Here is a 20077-nt window from a genome sequence, read left to right as displayed (position 1 = left end):
TCAAATATTATTTTACAAAAACAAAGCAAAACAAAAAACCCTTATATTACCCCAAATAGCAACATTTTTCATTGTGGCTAGTTTTAAAATATATAAAGTAACAAAAATTATTGATAATCCCACTCTTAAAATTCATGAGTTTACTTCTAGCTTTGTTTTTTATACATATTTAATGTATATTTTGTTTTACAAAAAGTGGGGTCATTATATGGTTGAATATTTAGGCGAACAATTTTTTAATAATATCCTGTAGTAAATATCTTTTTTTTAAATCCTCACTGGAGGACATTTTTCCATTCTTTGTTCAGATAGAGCGGGAGGGAGAGAGAGGAAAGAAGAGAGAGAAACATCGACGTGAAGGGACACATCGAGTTGTTGCCACCCGCATGACCCAACCAGGGCCGGGGACAAACTGCAACCAAGGTACATACCCTTAGCGGGAACCGAACCTGGGTCTCTCTGGACTGCAGGCCGACGCTCTAACCCCTGAGCCAAATCAGCCGGGGCCTGTAGTGAATATCTTTGTTTTGTTAATCCTCACCTGAGGATTTTTTTTTTTTTTCTATTTATTTTAGATAGAGTGGAAAGGAAGGAGGCAAGAAGGAGAGAGAGAACCATCGATGTGAGAGAGAGACATTGATTGGTTGCCTCCTGCATGGCCCAAACCAGGGCTGGGGATGGAACCTGCAACCCAAGTATGTGCCATTGACCGGGAATCCAACCCAAGACCTTTTGGTCCACAGGCCGACACTCTAACTGCTGAGCCAAACCAGCCAGAGCCCGTGGTAAATATCTTTAAACTTAAGTATTTGACCACATTTCTGATAAGCTCCTTAGAATAAACTTTTAGAAGAGTAATAATTAGTTGAAGCTTACAAACTTTCTAAAAATCTCTTGATATATACTGGCAAATTAACCTTCTGGAAGATTATACTCCTAAAATTAATGTAAAAGAATATCTACCAACCATTAATTTTTTTGTTTAACATTGAACAAAAACTGATTTTTAAGCCTAGCTGGTGTGGCTCTGGTTGAGCGTTGACCCAAGCACCAAGAGGTCGCCGGTTTGATTCCTGGTCAGGGCACATGCCCAGGTTGTGGGCCAAATCCCCAGTGGGGGGCATGCAGGAGGCGACCAGTCGATGTTCTCTCTCATCAATGTTTCTGTCTCTCTCTCCCTTTCCCTTCCTTTCTCTCTAAAATTAATAAAGAAAAATTAAAAAAACAAAAACTGATTTTTAAAACCCATCTAATGAATCAGTTCTCAAAATATTTGTTAAACTAGCCTTTATTTTGGTTAGTCTGTTTTAAATTGAGTCTATAAGAACTGACATGAGCCCTGGCTGGTGTGGCTCAGTTGGTTGGAGCATTGTCCTGTATGCTTGGAGCATTCTCCCATACACCGAATGAAACCCCGCTGCAGGTTCAATTCCGGGTCAGGGCACATGCTCAGGTTTCGTGCTCGATCACCAGTAAGGGGCATACAGAAGGCAGCCGATCTGTGTTTCTCACATCGGGGTTTCTATCTTCTTGCTCTAAAAAAATCAATTAAAAAACATTTAAAAAAAAAGAACTGACAGAGGAGAGCGCCGGCCATGGCGGTACCATGTTTCCTGTGGTGGCTACCCAGGAATCATTTGGCCCTTAGGGTGGTTCCTAGTGACCATGGCTTTTACCCTGTATTCACTGCAGCAGGCTGCCCTGCTCTGCGTCAATGCCATCGCATTTCCTCAAGAATGTTGGCTGGGGAACAGACCAGGGAATTGGCGATTTCGGAGAGGAGCCAGGAATTAAGTTTCAGCTAATGAATCTTATTCGATCTGTAAGAACTGTAATGAGGGTGCCATTGATAATAGTAGACTCAATTGCTTGCAATTGTATTACTTTTACTATTTGGGTGAAGAACAATGAGGGAAATGGAGACTCAGAAGAAGAGATTCCAGCAGAAGTTATTACTTTGGTCTTTTTTGGAATATATGCATCTTAGCTGGCTGTCCTTGGACTTGACAAAAATGTAAATGTGATGATGAAACCAGAGTCCCTGTTTATCTGATTTTTACAATGTTGCACTTAGTTTCATTACAAAAAGATCAGATCATCAGAGGCAGTTAACTGTCCAGGATTGGAATACATTTGATTGTTGACTGTTAATAAAAGTTCATGCAATGGTAAAGATTGTTCAAAGGGTGCAGAACTGTCACTTCCGTGTTTTTAGAGCTTTTTCTCTCACTTCTCAGGGATGAATTTTTTTTTTTTTTTTTTTTATCCTCACCGGAGGACATTTTTCCATTTTTTGTTCAGGTAGAGTGGGAGGGAGAGAGAGGAACAGAGAGAGAGAGAGAGACATCGACGCAAAAGGGACACATCGAGTGGCTGCCACCCGCACGACTGACCAGGGCCGGGGACAAATTGCAACCGAGGTACGTGCCCTTAGTGGGAACCGAACCCGGGTCTCTCTGGACCGCAGGCCGATGCTCTAACCGCTGAGCCAAACCGGCCAGGGCTTAAGATCAGGGGTTTTTTTTGTTTTGTTTTGTTTTGTTTTGGTACATGCCCCTAGCAGGAACCAAACCCGGGACTCTCTGGTCCAGAGTCCGCAGGCCGACATTCCAACCACTGAGCCAAACAGGCCAGGGCTTAAAAAACTTTTGAAGTTTCTTGTGACTTAGCTATGGATGCTCAGAGAGTGATTATCCTCCTAGATAAAATTAAAGGATTTTAAAACGTAATTGCTACATATAAAATGAAAAATAGGTAATTGGGATGATTGTATTTTGAACTCTAGTTAAATATTTTGTCTATATTGTCTTGGCTATGAAAAATTCGAATGTATAGCAGCTATTGAGGAGCAATACAATCTGACTTTAGGGAGAATTATAATTTTTTAAGTAAGATAGTCATATAGTGATTGTGTTTTTGTTTTAAATTCTTTTCATACATTTCTTATTTTAGTAATTGGCCTGAATGATGAGACCAGATCAGTATCTACATATTTTCATTGATAAGAAAAATTTGAGTAGCCCTGGCCGGTTTGGCTCAGCGGTTAGAGCGTCGGTCTGCGGTCCGGAGAGACCCGGGTTCGGTTCCTGCTAAGGGCACGTACTTCGGTTGCAGTTTGTCCCCGGCCCTGGTTGGTCGTGCGGGTGGCAGCCACTCGATGTGTCCCTTCACGTCGATGTTTCTCTCTCTCTCTCATTCCTCTCTCTCCCTCCCTCTCTATCTGTACAAAAAATGGAAAAATATCCTCGGGTGAGGATAAAAAAAAAAAAAAAAAAATTAAGTAGAAAAGTCTATGCCCTTTTTATAGTGATGACTTATTTTTGGAAATCAACATGAATATTAGCCTGAAAAAAAAAAAAAACTGACATGACATAAAATAATGGAGTGATGAAGTAGAATAAATCAGGTAGTTGATGATGAAGGAAAATACCAATTAGCATCCATATATGACAGAATATATCTTTGGGGGAGTCCTTTATCTTATTGTAAAGCATTTATTAAGCACCAAATTCCTCCCCGCCTCACATCTTTATTGATACATAAAATGACAGATAACATTGTATACATTTAAGGTACACAATGTGATAATTTGACACATGTATATATTGCTAAATGATTACCACAATAAGGTTTATCTCCACATATAATTATCATGTGTTTTGTGGTGAGAACATTCAAGATCTACTCCCTCAGCTTTGCACAGTGGCAGTATCGTAGCCAATGAGGTTTATCCGAGGCGCAATTGTTATAAAAAATAATCTACTGCCTTAGCAACTTTCAGGTATATAATATACTATTGGTTTTTGTTTTTTTTTTGTTTTCTTTATTGATTTTAGAGAGAAAGGAAGGGAGAGGGAGAGAGAGACAGGTACATGGATGAGAGAGAATATTGATTGGCTGGCTCCCGCATGCCCCCCACTGGGGATTAGGCCCACAACCCTGGCATGTGCCCTGACCGGAAATCAAACCAGCGACCTCTTAGTGCATGCTCAGTCACTGAGTCACACTGGCTGGGCTAATATTGTTGTCTGTAGTCATGATCTCCAGAATTTATAATTGAAAATTGATACCCTTTGACTAACATCTCCCCAATCCCAACGGCCCTCAGCCCCTGGGAACTGCCATTTTGTTTCTGTTTCTATGAGTTTGCTTTTTTAAAATTCCACATATGAGATCATATAGGGTTTATTTTTCAATGTCTGACTTATTTTTTAAAACTAAAATAGCTTGCCTGGCCAGTATGGTTTAGTGGATTGAGCTTGGTCTCTTGGACTGAGAAGTCCCGGCTGGATTCCTGCAGGGCACATACCCAGGTTTCAGGCTCAATCCCCAGTAGGGGGCATGCAGAAGGCAGCTGATCAATCTTTCTCATGTCGATGTTTCTCTCTCTCTCCCTTTGTCTCTCTCTCTCTCTAAAAAAATCAATAAAGACATTTAAAAAAATAATAAAATGAAAAAAGTTTTATTGATATATAATTTACATACCATACAATTCACTTAAACTGTACAATTCAAAGATTTTTATTGTAGTCACATATTTGTCCATCCATCACCACAATTTTAAAGTGTATCCATCACCCCAAACAGAAAGCCTGTACCCATTAGTAGTCACTCCCCATCTCCTCCTACCCCTTTTTCTCACCCCAGGCAACCTCTAATCTATTTTCTGTCTATAGATTTGCCTGTTTGGGACACTTTATATAAATGGGATAATACAGTGTTTGTGATCAGATTAATTTTGACATGATTATAGTACCTTTAGTTATATAAACACTGCCCTTGACCTATATTGTAAATTTCATAGTACTTTGAAATTAGGCTGACATCATCTTAAAAATAAAAAATAACGTTCTGGCCCTGGCCGGTTTGGCTCAGCGGTTAGAGCGTCCGCCTGCGGTCCGGAGAGACCCGGGTTCGGTTCCCGCTAAGGGCATGTACCTCGGTTGCAGTTTGTCCCCGGCCCTGGTTGGTCGTGCGGGTGGCAGCCACTCGATGTGTCCCTTTCACATCGATGTTTCCCTCTCTCTCTCTTCCTCTCTCTCCCTCCTACTCTATCTGTACAAAAAATGGAAAAATGTCCTCGTATGAGAATTAAAAACAAAAAACGTTCTGTCATGGAAAAATTTCAAATATATTCAAAAGTTAAGAGTAAGAGTAAATGTTATAATCCCCCCTCCTCCCCAGCACATATACTTATCACTAACTTGCATGGTGATTATTTTGGCCAATTATTATCTCTCTTCCTCTTCCTCCCACCCTATCTGAATAAAAAATGGAAAAATGTCCTCGGGTGAGGATAAAAAAATATATATATATATATATTTCATAGGTAATACTTTGAATTTCTTATATCAGAAAGTACATGATGTCTGGTAGTCTTTCTTGTTACTCTTTTTTTTTTTTTTTTATCCTCACCCGAGGACACTTTTTCATTCTTTTGTTCAGATAGAGCAGGAGGGAGAGAGAGAGAGAGAGAGAGAAACATCAGGACACATCGAGTGGCTGCCACCCGCACGACCAACCAGGGCCGGGGACAAACTGCAACCGAGGTACATGCCCTTAGTGGGAACCGAACCCGGGTCTCTCCGGACCGCAGGCCGACGCTCTAACCGCTGAGCCAAACCGGCCAGGGCTCTTGTTACTCTTGATCAGTAGTAGACATCATCTTAATTCTACTTTCTATCAAATCCAGAAATCCCTTCAACAGTACTCCTTACAGATGACCACCTACACCTCTGCTTAAATATCTTTTTTTTTTAATCTTTATTGTTGAATGTAGAATGTATTACAGATGTTCCACATTTTCCCCCATTGACCCCCTCCTCCCTACTCCCGCCCCCCCTCCCACCTTTTCCCACACTATTGTCTATGTCCATTGGTTATGCATATAAGTTCCTTGGATTATTTTTTCCCACCCCCTCAACCCCTTTCCCTTTGAGGTTTGTCAGTCTAGCAGTGAATTTGTGCTTCTTAATCTCTTCACCTTTTTCACCCATTCTCCCAACCCCCTCCCATCTGGCAACCAACAAAATGTTCTCTGTATCTATGAGAATGTTTCTGATCTACCTGCTCATTTTGTTTGTAGATTCCATTGTTGATAGATATGTATTCATTGCCATTTTGTTTGTTCATATATTTTATCTTTTTCTTCAAAAAGACCCTTCATCATTTCATATAATAACGGTTTGGTGGTGATGAACTCTTTTAACTTTTTCTTGTCTGGGAAAGTCTTTATATGGCCATCTATTCTAAATGACAGCTTTGCAGGATAGAGTAATCCTGGTTGTAGGTTCTTGCTTTTCCTCACTCTGAATATTTCTTGCCACTCCCTTCTGGCCTGCAAAGTTTCTTTTGGGAAATCAGCTGACAGCCTTATGGGTACTCCCTTGTAGGTAACTAGCTGCCTTTCTCTTGCTGCTTTTAGGATTCTCTCTTTGTCTTGAACCTTTTGCATTTTGATGATGATGTGTCTTGGTGTGGGCCTCTTGGGGTTCATCTTGTTTGGGACTCTCTGTGCTTCCTGGACTTGTATGTCTGTTTCCTTCACCATGTTAGGAAAGTTTTCTGCCATTATTGTTTCAAACAGGTTTTCGATTTCTTGTTCTCGCTCTTCTCCTTCTGGCACACTTGAAGTTGCCCCAGAGGCTCCTTACACTATGCTCATTTTTTTGGATTCTTTTTTCTTTTTGCTGTTCTGATTGGGCATTTTTTGCTTCCTTATATTCCAAATCTATGGTTTGCTTCTTGGATTTACGTGCTCTAGTATTGAAGCTGTGTAAATTATTCTTTATTTCAGTTAATGCCTCCTTCAATTCTGACTGGTCCTTTTTTATGCTCTTGAGGCCCTCACTAAGTTCACTGAGGATCTCACTAAGTTCATTGAACATCCTTATAAGCAGTATTTTGAACTCAGCATCTGTTAGGTTGCTTATCTCCATTTCGCTTAGTTCTTTTCTTGGGGTTTTGTTCTGTTCTTTCATTTGGGTCCTGTTTCTTTGTCTCCTCATTTTGGTTGCCTCCCTGTGTTTGTTTCTGTGTATTACTTAACGAGCGGTATGGGGCTCGCTGAGACCAGCTGCTGCTTGTTTGAAAGAATTTAGGAAAACCTGAAGCAGGATCCAAGACAGGCCAATCCTATGGTTAAGCAAGTGGCAACAGCTTGGTTGGGCCTGAAAGTTGGGTGGGTGGGGGCCTCAGGGAGTCACTAGGGCGGGGCTACCAGTGTGAGCCAGGTTGCTGGAGTCTCAGATATGGCCACTGTCTGCCCCCCCAGGGAAGGGCTTACCAAAGGAACAAAGGCCTCTGACAGCACTTTTGTCTTAGAGAAAGCCCCCTCTCCAGCCCTCGCTCCAGTGCCAAACAGCTCAGTTCTTCCCTGTATGTCTCTGGTGCCCCTCCAGCTGCCTCCCCTCCAAGCTTAGATGGAGAGAGTCCGATAAGTTCGTGCGCGGGCCCTTTAAGGACCTGCCTGGGGCTCCAGCCGCGTTAGCTTCCCTGAGCCTCAGTTCCTGCTGGTTTTTCCAGCCAGAAGTTATGAGGATTCTCTTCCTGGCACTGGAACCCTGGGCGGGGCACCTGGTGTGGGACGGAGACCCCTCAGTCCTCAGGAAGGACCTTTCCAGCCGAAGTATCCTCCTGATTTTTATCTGCCACACGTGGGTGTGGGACCAGCCCGTCTTGCCACCAGCCCTCACGCCTCCGCCCCTCCTACCAGTCTGGATGTGGCTGCTGCTTTAATTCTGTAGTTGCAGGACTTCCACTCAGCTTGATTTCAGGTGGTTTTGAATGATGGTTGTTCTGTAGTTGTAACTTTGATGTGGTTGTGGGAGGACGCGATACCACATGTACCTACACCATCATCTTGACCGGAAGTCTGCTTAAATATCTTTAAAGGAATCAGAGTCTACTCCTTTCAGGAGGTTTTAGTGGCTTCCTCCTTATCTAGGGAATCATGCTCAACTCGATTAGAGGAGCACCGGATTTTAATCTTCGCAGCTGTAATTCTTAAATCTGACTGCCCGTCATGGTCATATGAGGAGTAACTTTTAAAAACAGAGAGCCCGCCCTCGCCGGTTTGGCTCAGCAGTTAGAGCGTCGGCCTGCGGTCCGGAGACACCCGGGTTCGGTTCCCGCTAAGGGCATGTACCTCGGTTGCAGTTTGTCCCCGGCCCTGGTTGGTCGTACGGGTGGCAGCCACTCGATGTGTCCCTTCACGTCGATGTTTCTCTCTCTCTCTCCTTTCCTCTCTCCCTCCCACTCTATCTGTATAAAAAATGGAAAAATATCCTCGGGTGAGGATAAAAAATAAAAAAATAAAAATAAAAAACAGAGAAATAATTTTATATAAATGGGATCATAGCCCTGGCTGGGTTCTCAGTGGTTAGAGCATCGGCCTGTGGACCATTGAGTCGTGAGTTTGATTCCAAAGGTCAAGGGCACATACCTTGGTTGCAGTTCGTCCCATCCCTGGTCCAGTCATGTAGGAGGCAGCCAGTCGATGTGGCTCTATCACATTGATGTTTCTGTGTGTCTTCCTCCCTCCCTCCTTCCCACTCTGTCTGATGATAAATAGAAAAGTATCCTCGGGTAAGGAATGAAAAAAACAAAGGGGGATCATATCCCGTGATGTTTTCTTACGGACAATTTTACTGTTTATTTCTCCTCCTATCACATTAATCCCTATCTTTTATTCCCCTCGTTCCCAGGTAATAGTATAATGTGCATATTTCTGTATTTTTCTGTTTATAAAATCTTTTGTAGATCTACATACAGTGTTTTTTGAGGAGGATAATATTACAGGTTTTATTTTATTTATTTTTTTCCTCACCCAAGGACATTTTTGCTTTTATGCTCAGATAGAGCGGGAGGGAGAGAGGGAGGACAAGAGAGAGAAACATCGATGTAAGAGAGACACATCAAGTGGCTGCCACCCACTCGACCCCAACCAGGGCCGGGGACAAACTGCAATCGAGGTATAGGCCCTCAGCGGGAACCGAACCTGGGACTCTCTGGTCTGTGGGCTGACACTCTAACCGCTGAGCCAAACCGGCCAGGGCTATTTTTGCTTCTTATTCCCAGGAGTAAAATTGTTGAGTAAGAGGGTAAATGTATTTTCTTTTTTTTTTTAATCCTCACCTGAGGAAATTTTTCCATTTTTGTTCAGATAGAGTGGGAAGGAGAGAGAGAGAGAAACATCGATATGAAAGAGGCACATCGACTGGTTGCCTCCTGCATGACCCCAACCAGGGCCAAGGACGAACTGCAACTGAGGTACGTGCCCTTGACCCGAATCAAACCTGTGACTCATTGGTCTGTGGGCTAATGCTCTAACCACTTTAGCAAACTGGCCAGGACTAAATTTTCAATTTTAACTTTTATTTCTAGATTGCCTTTTCAAAAAAATATATGTTTTTATTTATTCTTTTAGAGAGAGGAAGGGAGAAAGAGATAGAAACATTGATGTGAGAGAGAAACATGGATTGGCTGCCTCCTGCACACCCCCAACTGGGGATCGAGGTATGTGCCCTGACCTGGAATCAAACTGGTACCTCTCAGTCCATGGGACGACACTCAGTCCACTGAGCCATACCAGCTGGGCTCTAGTTGCTTTTTAGGAAGACTATAACCTCTTATGTTTCATAAACAATGTCTGAGTATATTCTTTCACACTTTTCTAAGAAGCCTTTTAAAAAAATAAATATTCCTATGCTCCAACCACAAAGATTCTTATTCAGTACATCTATGGAGAGGTACAGGAAGCTGTATTTTTTTAAAGCTCCTAGATGAATCTGAGGTGGTTTTAGAACCACTGCATTTAAGCTCCAGGAAACATTAAAAATAACTGGTCTTCCAACTTAATATTAGCAATATCATGCTTTAGCCTGATAATATATATCAGAATCAAAATACCAGATCAAGACATGAATTGATGCCCAGCTGGTATATATAGTTCAGTGGATTGAGTGTCGTCCCATGTACTGAGAGGTCCTGGTTGAATTCCCAGTTATGGCACAAGCTTGGGTTTGGGGCTTGATTCCTAGTGGGGGGTATGCAGGAGGCAGCCAATCGATGTTTCTCTCTCACATCGATATTTCTATCTCTCCGTTCCTCTCTCTAAAAAATCAATAAAAACCTATTTTTTAAAAAGACATGGATTGGTGATAGGCATAGATATATCAAATACAGGTCAAGGGCATGTACATCTTCAGAATGGAAGGTTTAATTAGTTGTATTGGAGCAAGCTTCTTGGGAGTCAGGTATCCAGTTTGGAGCAGCTCTTAACAGTCTAGCAAGATTTTGAGGAAGAGATAAGCATTTAGTGATTGTTTAGAATTTAAGTGATTGAGAGAAGCTAATGGAAATAAAAGAGTGGTACATATACAAAATGTTGCTGAAACCCTGGCTGGTTTGGCTCAGCAGTTAGGGCGTAGGCCAGTGGACCAAAGAGTCGCAGGTTTGATTCCCATCAAGGGGCACGTACCTCGGTTGCAGTTCGGTCCCTGGCCCTGGTCCGGGTCATGCGGGAGGCAATCAATTGGTGTGTCTCTCTCACATAGATGTTTCTCTCTCTCTTTCTCTCCCTCCCTCTCCCATTCTGTCTGAAGATAAATGGAAAAATATACTTGGGTGAGGATTGAAAAAAAAAAAATCCACAAAAAACAAAATGTTGCTGAAGAGCTCCTATTTATAATAATAGGAAGTGAACACTGAGAGATTTGAATTTTTTTAAAAATTATTTTTCTTGCCCTGGCCAGTTTGGCTAAGCGGTTGGAGCGGCGGCCTGCGGTCTGGAGAGACCCGGGTTTGGGTCCTGCTAAGGGCACGTACCTCCGTTGCAGTTTGTTCCCGGCCCTGGATGGGTCGTGCGGGAGGCAGCCACTTGATGTGTCCCTTTCACGTCAATGTTTTTTTCTCTCTCTCTCTTCCTCTCTCTCCCTCCCACTCTATCTGAACAAAAAGTGGGAAAATGTCCTCGGGTGATGATTAATAACAAAAAAAAAAATTTTTTTTTTCTTTATTGGTTTGAAAGGCAGAAGAGAGAAGGAGAGATAGAAACATCGATGAGAGAGAACATCAGTTGACTGCCTCCTGCATGCCCCCAACTGGGGATCAGGCCCACAACCTGGGAATGTGCCTGGACCAGGAATGGAACCAGCGACCTCTTGGTACATGGGTTGCCACTCAGCCACTGAGCTACACTGGCCAGACAAGAGACTTGAATTTTAATACTGGTTAAACTACTTACTACCCGTCAGACCATGGAATTAATTTTCCTGTTATGTAAAATGAAGAGGTTTGATAGATGATTACTTGATCATTTCATTTTCTAACTAGACTGTAGATAATAGTTTCTTTGTCATCACAGATGCCCTAGAGAATCACTGTGTTGGAAAATTTCCTCTGTATATATTTAAGTCTTGGGCCCAAGTCTGACAGAAGCAAAGTTAATTGTGAAAAAAAAAATGAAATGAGGCAAGATGGGGACATTCAGCTATCTCTACACAGAGCCCCTTCTCTATAAGGTTCTTAAAGGCCTATGTTCTGAGACCCTTGTGGCCTATAAGAAACTGTGTTTTTTTTGTGTGTGTGTGTGTTTGTTTGTTTTTTTAATAATTTTCTTCATTGGTTTTAGAGAGAGAGGAAGGGAAAGGGAAGAGAGAGAAACATCGAGAGAGAACATTGATTGGCCGCCTCCTGCATGCCCCCGACTGGGGATCGGGCCCACAACCTGGGCATGTGCCCTGACCGGAATCGAACTGGTAACTTCTTGATGCATGTGTCAACACTCAACAACTGAAACATACTAGCTGGGTGAAATTGTCCATATTCTGAAATTCCTGTTTCTACATTCCAGGAACACACCTTCAATTAGATTCAGGGATGTATATTTGTTATTTAATGAAACAACTCCTGAGTTTTGTGCTTCCTGGCTCAGAATTTAGGCTTCAACTTGTTTTTATCTTTGCCTCCTCAGGCTCTGCTGATGGCATGGGAAGGAGGTTGCACTCAGCCCCTGGCCTTGGTCTGTCAAAGAACCCAAAGGCAGAAGTAGAGCAGAATCTCCATGAAGCCAGCACAGTGCCTGCTTCTCAGATAACAGTCTCAGGTGCTGAAGTGCTGAGCATGAGGTGGTGTATTGGGGAAGAAGAAACTGTGCAGAGATATGAGTTGTTGGATTGGTGGTAAGGCAGGGGTATGGAAACAATGGGCTATTAGATGAAAACAAGGTCTATGATTGAGCTTCTTTTGAATGAGAGGGTATTGCCACCTGGGCATTACTTTTCAAAGGTATCTAATTCAGGTCTCTACTAGTGAGTCTTACCCTATTCTCTCCCACATCCCTGAGAACAGTCTGTGGGAAAACCACAGGTTTGGTGTTATATGTTTGCCTGTGTGTGTCTTTGTATTTATTTGAAGGCTACACCTTACCCCAAGACCCCAGCAGGGAGTATGGGGAAGATGATAAGTACAGTGCAGAGAGTTTTTGCTGCAATTCATGCAATGTCAGTGACGCTCTTGTCTTAGAGAGGGAGGAGGTCCCAGGCTCTTCCCAGTTTTGTAAGTAGAATGAATCAGTGTCTATCTATTTAGAGCACCCTCTTTCTTTTGCTAGGTAAAATATTGTGCAAGTGAAGGGGAAGAAGAAACTGAAAGTTGTAATTTGGGGGAAAGCCATGTATATTCAGCAAAAATGAGGACACATAGTCATTACTTTATTGACACATTTAGTTGGAGCCCAGAGGAATGTCCCTTCCCTGTAGCAGTTCTGCAAGGTATATTATAGGGTTCCCCAGGGCGAGAAGAGTCCTAGTAGCCTTGAGAGGAGTTTCTGAGAAGCAATGGCTGTTGATTTGGGTCAGATCCCACTGCAGTAATCAAAGAGGTGAGATGGAATGTTGTTTTGCCCTCTCTGCCCCAGTACATGATTATTTTTCATTCATTCATTCATTCATTCATTCATAAAATGGGGGAGAGAGAGAACATGCCCCAGTACATGATTGAGTGAGGTCCATTGTGCTTTCAAGTTGAAATGATGCATGTGCAGTAGCAAAAAAAAAAAAAAGGAAAATTATTTTAAAATCCTCCTCCTTAGGCCTTTCTTATATAATTAATGCAGTAATCCGTAGGTGAAAGGGACAGGGACACCCAAGTTAGCAGAGATCAACAAACTCAAATAGTTTAAGTGGCTGGGTTTATAAATGTGCCTTTTGAGGATTTCACACACTTGCCCAAGGCAAGTTGAGTTTTCATTACAAAAGAAGTCAGGATGCAAAACACCAGTGCATTGAACCTTGTGCACAAGGTTAGTTCATTAAAAATTTTAAAACAGTTTTTAAATATGTGGTATAAAAATAAAAAGGTGCAAAAGGATATAGAGTGAAAACTAAGTCTCTGTTCTACCAATCCTTTAGATCCAGTTTCTCTTCCTAAGAGGCAGTTGTTTTTCCAATTTATTGTTCATTAGTTCCTGAACAACTCTGAACAGTTTGCTATTCTTTTTGGAAAAGGTGGTCTTTTTGCCCAGCATTTCTTCTACACCTTTAGTGCATTTAATGGCAAATTGTTACTGTCTTAGGAAATCTGGCTTTCTTTCTTCTGACTTCTGTATTTTTATTTATTCATTCATTCATTTTTTTATATAGAACGCTTCACAAATTTGCATGTCATCCTTGCTCAGGGACCATGCTAAACAAGGTTATATCACGAACCACATTAAGGAGTTTGGGAGGATAGAGAGAAGACATACTGGAGAGACAATTAGAAAGCAAAGATCAATAGGACTTGGTGGCCGCCTGCCTAGATACGGGGAAAGGAAAATCAAAGACCATATCCAGGAATTATGGGTTGATTGATAGTGATGTATTTTAGAGACTAGAAGCAAGAATATATTTGAGGAAAGAGGTGTATACAATTTTGGATATAGAGAGTGGGACAAAGGTAGGTTTACAGTTCATATGGAAAATAATACAAGAATTAATAAATAATAATACAAGAATAAGCTCATATGTTTAGTGTACTCATAACTGTAAGCCTACTTTTGCCCCATCCTGTATTAAGCTTGAGTGGAGATATCTGGTAGGCCTTTGGATGTGAGACATATGTGCTTGGAATTGAGATTTGAGAAGCATAGCCATTGAAAAGAGGAAAACAGTATTGAAAAAGAGAGGAGCCAGGACATATCCCTGAAGAGTATCAGATTGAAGGTGGTTCTTCTGAAGAATTCTAAAAGGAGACTTAGTAAAAGAGACCAGAGAGACAGGAGGGAAAATAGGAAAGTGTGGTGCCATTTTCTTCTGTCCATAAAAAAAGAATAGTTGGTGGTGTCACATGCTGAGAGGACTTGGTTCTTAGGTTATATGGTAAATGCCTACTATGTGCCATGCTGTGGTAGATACTATGAGCTACTGATGAAATAACACAAATTCTGTCCTAGAATAGCTCGCAATCTAGTAAGATATACTTACTAGATATACTTACTGGCATCAGATTATTTTATTTAACATTTATTTAGTGCCTGTAATGTTCCAGGTGCTGGGGATACTGGAGTGAAAAGAAATGTATTCTACTAGGAGAAAAAGACAATAAACAAGTTAATCCTAGACAATGTGTGATAAAGAAGAATAAAACAAAACAAGAGGATAAGGAGTAATGAGGTAAATGGTTATTCTTAGGTTATTTTTGATAGAATAGTGAGGGAAATTGGCTCCAAGGAAGTAACATTTGATTAGAGACCTTAGTGATATAAAGGTGTGAGCCATGGGAAGAACGTTCCAGGTAAAAGAAGCAGTAAGTGTAAAGGGCCTGAAGTGAAATGAGCTTGGTGTGTTTGAGGAACATTAAGAAGATTAGAAGGGAAAAGGCACAGAAATGGCAGGAGATAAGTGAGAAAGAGTGTCATTATCATATGTTAGGAACTCGCAGGACACAATAAGGAGGTAGCTGGCTCGAGTGGAAATAGGAAGATCAGATCCGAGGTTGTTGCCGTAGTCCAGTTAAGTTGAAATATAAAACCTATGGGTAGAAATGACAGTACTTGGGCAAAGGCAACTAATGGAATTGTGAATGAAAAGTACAAAATTAAGGGCAATGTAAACATTTGAGTCTGGATGACTTAGAAAAATGTGGTACCTGGAGGAGGAGTTTGGAAGAATGTTGGTTCAATTGTGGACATATTAGTGTTTCAAGTGTTAAAGGAGACATTTCTGAGATTTTGCCACAAAAGTGAATGACTAATGGAATATAGAGCTGGTCGTATCAGTGGGTGCAAACAACAGGTGAACAAGGAGACAGTGGAAGGTAGCAGTGACAGGAGAGAAAATCTAGTAGTAGTTCTTCATTGTACACTTAAGGAGATATATTTTGGTTCCCAATAGAGAGAGTATATAATTTTATTTTCTTAATCTCTCAGGCTTTCTGTTTTGTTTAAAAAATCTTTTTTCTTTATTGATATTTTAGAAAGAGAGGAAGGGAAAGGGAGAGAGAAATAGATGAGAGAGAACATTGATTGGCCACCTCCTGCATGCCCCACAATGGGGATTTGGCCCACAACCTGGGCATGTGCCCTGACCAGGAATCACACCAGTGACCTCTTGGTGCATGGGTCATTGCTCAACCACTGAGCCACACTGTGAATTTCTCTCTCATTTCTTCTCTATTTTTAAATTTCTATCTCTCTCTCTCTAATTCTACTGTTAGCATTAAGGAGTTTGCTAAAGACCTAGATGGGAGAGTTGGGAAAGTGAGGGCTATAAGACAGGAGAACAGGCTCTACAGTTTGGTGTCTCCAATTTATAGTGATCAGGATGTTTCCTAGCGGGACTAACAGGAAGAATGACTAAGTAAACTGAGTCCCTTTCCAGAACAAGGCATGTTTGCACCTTAGCTCTCTCCATCTTCCCCTTCCTTGCCTCACTGTGTTTACCCGACCATATCCTGCTGTGTGTTAATTCTCATCTCTGTGTTTTTTTGTTGTCTCATTATAAGGATTCATCAAACACGAGGAAAAAGGCTTTGGAAACCGGGCACCGTTGTTCCAGCTCCTCTTCCCTCCCTGTCATCCATGATCCTCCTGTGTTTCTCCTTAGTCCCCAACTCTATCCACCCCAACCACAGCTCCTGTCCCCAGAAGTTTTGATGCCCAGCATGGCAGGGGAGTCCCATAGACCCCCAGGTAACTCTCCCCAAGTTTAATACTATGTGCCAGAATGTGGTACCTTTCCAGGGACCTAAAGGTTCAGATTAGTACACCTATAGAGGGGTGTGTGTGTGTGTGTGTGTGTGTGTGTGTGTATCATGGTGGGGTTGTAAAGGGATATGAAATATGAATTGCTGCTTTAAGATCAGGCATTGATCTAGATGAATTGTGATTGAATCATTTCTTGGACAATATGGTTCTTAGACTAAGGGTCTAAACCAGAATCTAACTACCTATGAAAATGAACTGTTTCACTCATGAAAGGATAAGCTTTTAAGTGACCAAGGGTAGTTAATACCCAGTCTTTAGGATTTCTCCAAAACAGAAAGTATCATCTCTATTAGTTTTCTTTTTTTCTATCCCCTAAGTCTCAGTTGAGGGATGGACTAAGAGGAAAAGGAGTGAATGGGAGACTTGGGAAGCCCTGTACGTGGAATACCCATGCCATGTATACAGATCAGAACAATCCTGGGGAGGGCGGGCAGCATCCATCTGGCTTTCTCCATAATGAGATTTACTTATTTTCCTCTTCATAGGCTGAATCTATAGTTTAATGCAGTGATTCTCAATGGGAAAGGGGAAGTGAATGATACTAGCATCAGGGGTGGGGAACCTCTGGCCAGCGATATCAATACCAGCTAACATCACATACCTCACCAAATTGGCCTGACCAAATATAGCAGGCTAATTTTTAAGTTGATAATTTTGTATGGCCTGCAAATGATGTTATAAATATCCAAATGACCCTTGGCAGAAAAAAGGTTCCCTACCCCTGATAGAGGCCAGGGGTGTTCTTAAACATCCTGCAATGCACAGGACAGTTTCCTGGCATGCCTTTATCCCCCAAACAAAGAATTATCAGCCCAAAATATCAGTAGTTCTGAGGTTGAGAAACCTTGGCTTGTGGCTATAAATGCTCCAGAGCGAGGGGTCCTTGTGGTTCTAGAATAGAAGATAAAGTAGTAGTGTTGATATATGCATTCAGGTTTTAGGGAGCTTTGGATAAGCAGACTTTCTGGATAGATGGACTTTCTATTACTCTGTGGAGCAGCCAGTTAGCCAGCTTTCTTTGACAGAGGTTAGGGGTCTCTGATCCTATTAGAGTCAGTATTTATTGCAGCCTGTTCTGCACCAAATACTATAGTGAATACAGAAAAAGAAGGCAGCTCTTTACTCTCAAAGTATTCGTATGTTTAAAAAAAGACTTTTTTAAATCCTCACCCGAGGACATTTTTTTCGATATTTTGTTCAGATAAAGTGGGAGGGAGAGGGAGAGAGAGAAACATCAACGTGAAAGGGACACATTGAGTGGTTGCCACCCACATGACCCAACCGGGGCTGGGGACAAACTGCAACCAAGGTACATGCCCTTAGCGGGAACCGAACTCGGATCTCTCCAGACCGCAGGCCAACACTAATTGCTGAGCCAAACCGGCCAGGGCGGAAGTGATTTTTGAAGTTAGTTATTTTGTTTCTTTTAAGTAAAGGGGAATTAATGTATAGAAAAGGCATTTCACATTGTATATGTAGGAGGAGTGGAGTGAAGGTACCATGTTAAGAAAGTGAGTAGAGCCCTGGCCGGTTTGGCTTAGCGGTTAGAGCATCATCGGCCCTGGACCAGAGAGTCCCGGGTTTGGTTCCCGCTAAAGGCGCCTATCTCCGTTGCAGTTCATCCCCTGCCCGGGTTGGGGTCGTGCGGGTGGCAACCAGTTGATGTCTCTTCTCTCTCTCACATCGATGTTTCTCTCTCTGTCTTCCTCCTTCTGTTCCTCCTGCTCTATCTTAAGATAAATGCAAAAAAGTGTCCTCAGGTGAGGATAAAAAAAAGAAAGTGAGTAGAGCTGTCACAATGAGTATACATTTACAATATTAGGGAGCCATTCTAGAGTGAGTGTGTGTGTGTGTGTGTAAGTTGAAGGATTATAGTGGAATGAGGTAGAAGTATGGCAGCATCCAGGAGACTATTTTATTTGCCCAGGTTGGAGGTAAGAGACTTGATTTTGATGTATATTAAGATTTTTTAAATGAAACTAAAAACAAAGCTAGGCTCCTACTTTCCTTTGTGTGTATGCTCTTGGAGGGGTGGAGAGTTGGGAGAAACAGCCAGGAATGGTCCAGTGGGAAGGAGAATGGTTTACTAAAGATGCTTAATCTTTGGGTTTCTTTTCTTTTTCCAGGAACTTCAAGGAGTGTCCAGCAGTTTCTGGCTATGTGTGACAGGGGTGAAACTTCCCAAGGGGTCAAGTATACAGGAACGACTTTGAACTACCGGAGTCTCCCCCATCGTACCAGAACAGATTCCTCTTGGGGACCATGGTCAGAGGCCAACCAGCATATTGGGGCTAGATTCCTGACTACTCCAGGGTACAAACCTCAGCTAACCCATTCTGCCACACTACCAGAAAGACACCAGGGCCTTCATGTTCCTCATGCTCAGTCCTGGGGGGATCTTTTCCATTCACCCTTTCATCCTCCCATTGTTTACCCTGTGTCCGCACCATTAAGCAGTCTTCATGTACCCCTGAGGTCAGCTTGGAATTCGGGTCCTGTTCCAGGGTCTCGATCCCCTGGTCCTCGAAGAGTAGATATGCCCCCAGATGATGACTGGAGGCAAAGCAGTTATGCCCCACAATCTGGGCACAGGAGGACAGGGGAACAGGAATTTCTGTATGTTTTAGCAGATGCCCCTGGAAGAGAGCAGATCAGGGCTAGAGCCCTGCAGCACAGCAGGTGGTAAGGGTCACCCCTTTCCTTTCCTGGAGCCACACATTTCTCTGTTAAACTGTACCGTGGCAGTTTGTACCCTACATCCCTGCCAGGTTTGGGCTAGTCTCATCTCATTATAGAGTTGGCAGCTTCTCCTAGGAGTGCCAGAAACCTCTAATGTGACATAGCTCTTTGAGAAGGAATATTTGAAATTCCAACTTCCACTCACCTAGCAAAAGGAGGCAGCTGCTCATTAGGGCTTTATTTGAGCCACTTTAAAGATGAATCCATATTACTCTGAACACTAGCCATTCCTTAGATCACCATTTTATTCCTGGATACTTTATGCCTCTATTTGTACCCGAGCCCTCATTCTCTGTTCCTCTATTATATTACCAACTTCTATCCTTTGTTTTATCTACCTATCCGTATTACCTGTCTGTCTTCCCCATCCCCCATTCATGGAGGGACATATATACAGCCCTGTGGTCATTTTCCTGACCACAGGGCAGCCCACCTACCTAGGTATTATAGACTGTCAGCCTTCCCTGTGCCCCCAAACCTTAGGCCTAGAATGCAGAGCTGCCAACATAACATTTGCCCCCTGAACAGATGGAGTCAGTCACACTAACATACCTTCCTGTCTCAGCAGCAGAGCCATTACCGCTACTTGCTCAGTTGCCGTTGTAAACCCTCAGAGTCAGCTGAACTATTTTAGGGCCAAACATACTGTTTTTGTAAAGTATTTTTCATTAATAAATCTATAAGATAGTTCTATTTAATTCCTTGTCATTTAATTGTCTTTTTAAGCCCTTGTATATGCTCTTGGTCTTTTGTATTGGGGTGGGCTGGCTTGGATAAGCAGTACCAATTCCCAATGGCCCAGGGCTCCCAAAGAATTAGTCATTGCACAAACATACATATATGTGAGACCATATGTGTGTGAACATATATGAATATTTGTGTATACTTGTGTGTGTGTGTGTGTGTGTGCGTGTGTGCATGGCTTTCACTGAGTGAAAGGGCCCAAAGAGCTGAAGGATTGAATAGTTGAACCATCTATATTTAAGGCAGGAGTCAATGTACCTTAAAATGGAGTGACTTGCCTGTTATTGCTGCTAATTTCTTTATTTCTCTCTTTATTTTTTTATTCTCACCCGAGGACATTTTTCCATT

At 42.2% G+C, this 20077-nt stretch overlaps 1 protein-coding gene and 1 pseudogene across 3 annotated transcripts in view; both read left to right on the top strand.

Annotated features, from left to right (window-relative positions):
* The window catches only part of USP54 (ubiquitin specific peptidase 54), an 82215-nt gene extending 63013 nt beyond the window's left edge, over nt 1-19202 (top strand). For all 3 annotated transcript variants that reach the window (XM_036265266.1, XM_036265265.1, XM_036265267.1), the window contains 3 exons: nt 11975-12093; nt 15985-16171; nt 18373-19202. In XM_036265266.1, the coding sequence (XP_036121159.1) occupies nt 11975-12093; nt 15985-16171; nt 18373-18932 (866 nt within the window). In that variant the 3' untranslated portion in view covers nt 18933-19202. The remainder of the gene's footprint in view (nt 1-11974; nt 12094-15984; nt 16172-18372) is intronic.
* LOC118632288 lies at nt 1666-1901 on the top strand (annotated as a pseudogene).
* Nucleotides 19203-20077: the final 875 nt, after the last annotated feature.

Source organism: Molossus molossus, unplaced genomic scaffold (genome assembly GCF_014108415.1).
Source record: "Molossus molossus isolate mMolMol1 unplaced genomic scaffold, mMolMol1.p scaffold_m16_p_17, whole genome shotgun sequence".
NCBI classification, from domain to species: Eukaryota; Metazoa; Chordata; class Mammalia; order Chiroptera; family Molossidae; genus Molossus; species Molossus molossus.
Note: the sequence above shows the minus strand (reverse complement) of the source record. Positions and strands in the feature narration are given on the sequence as shown.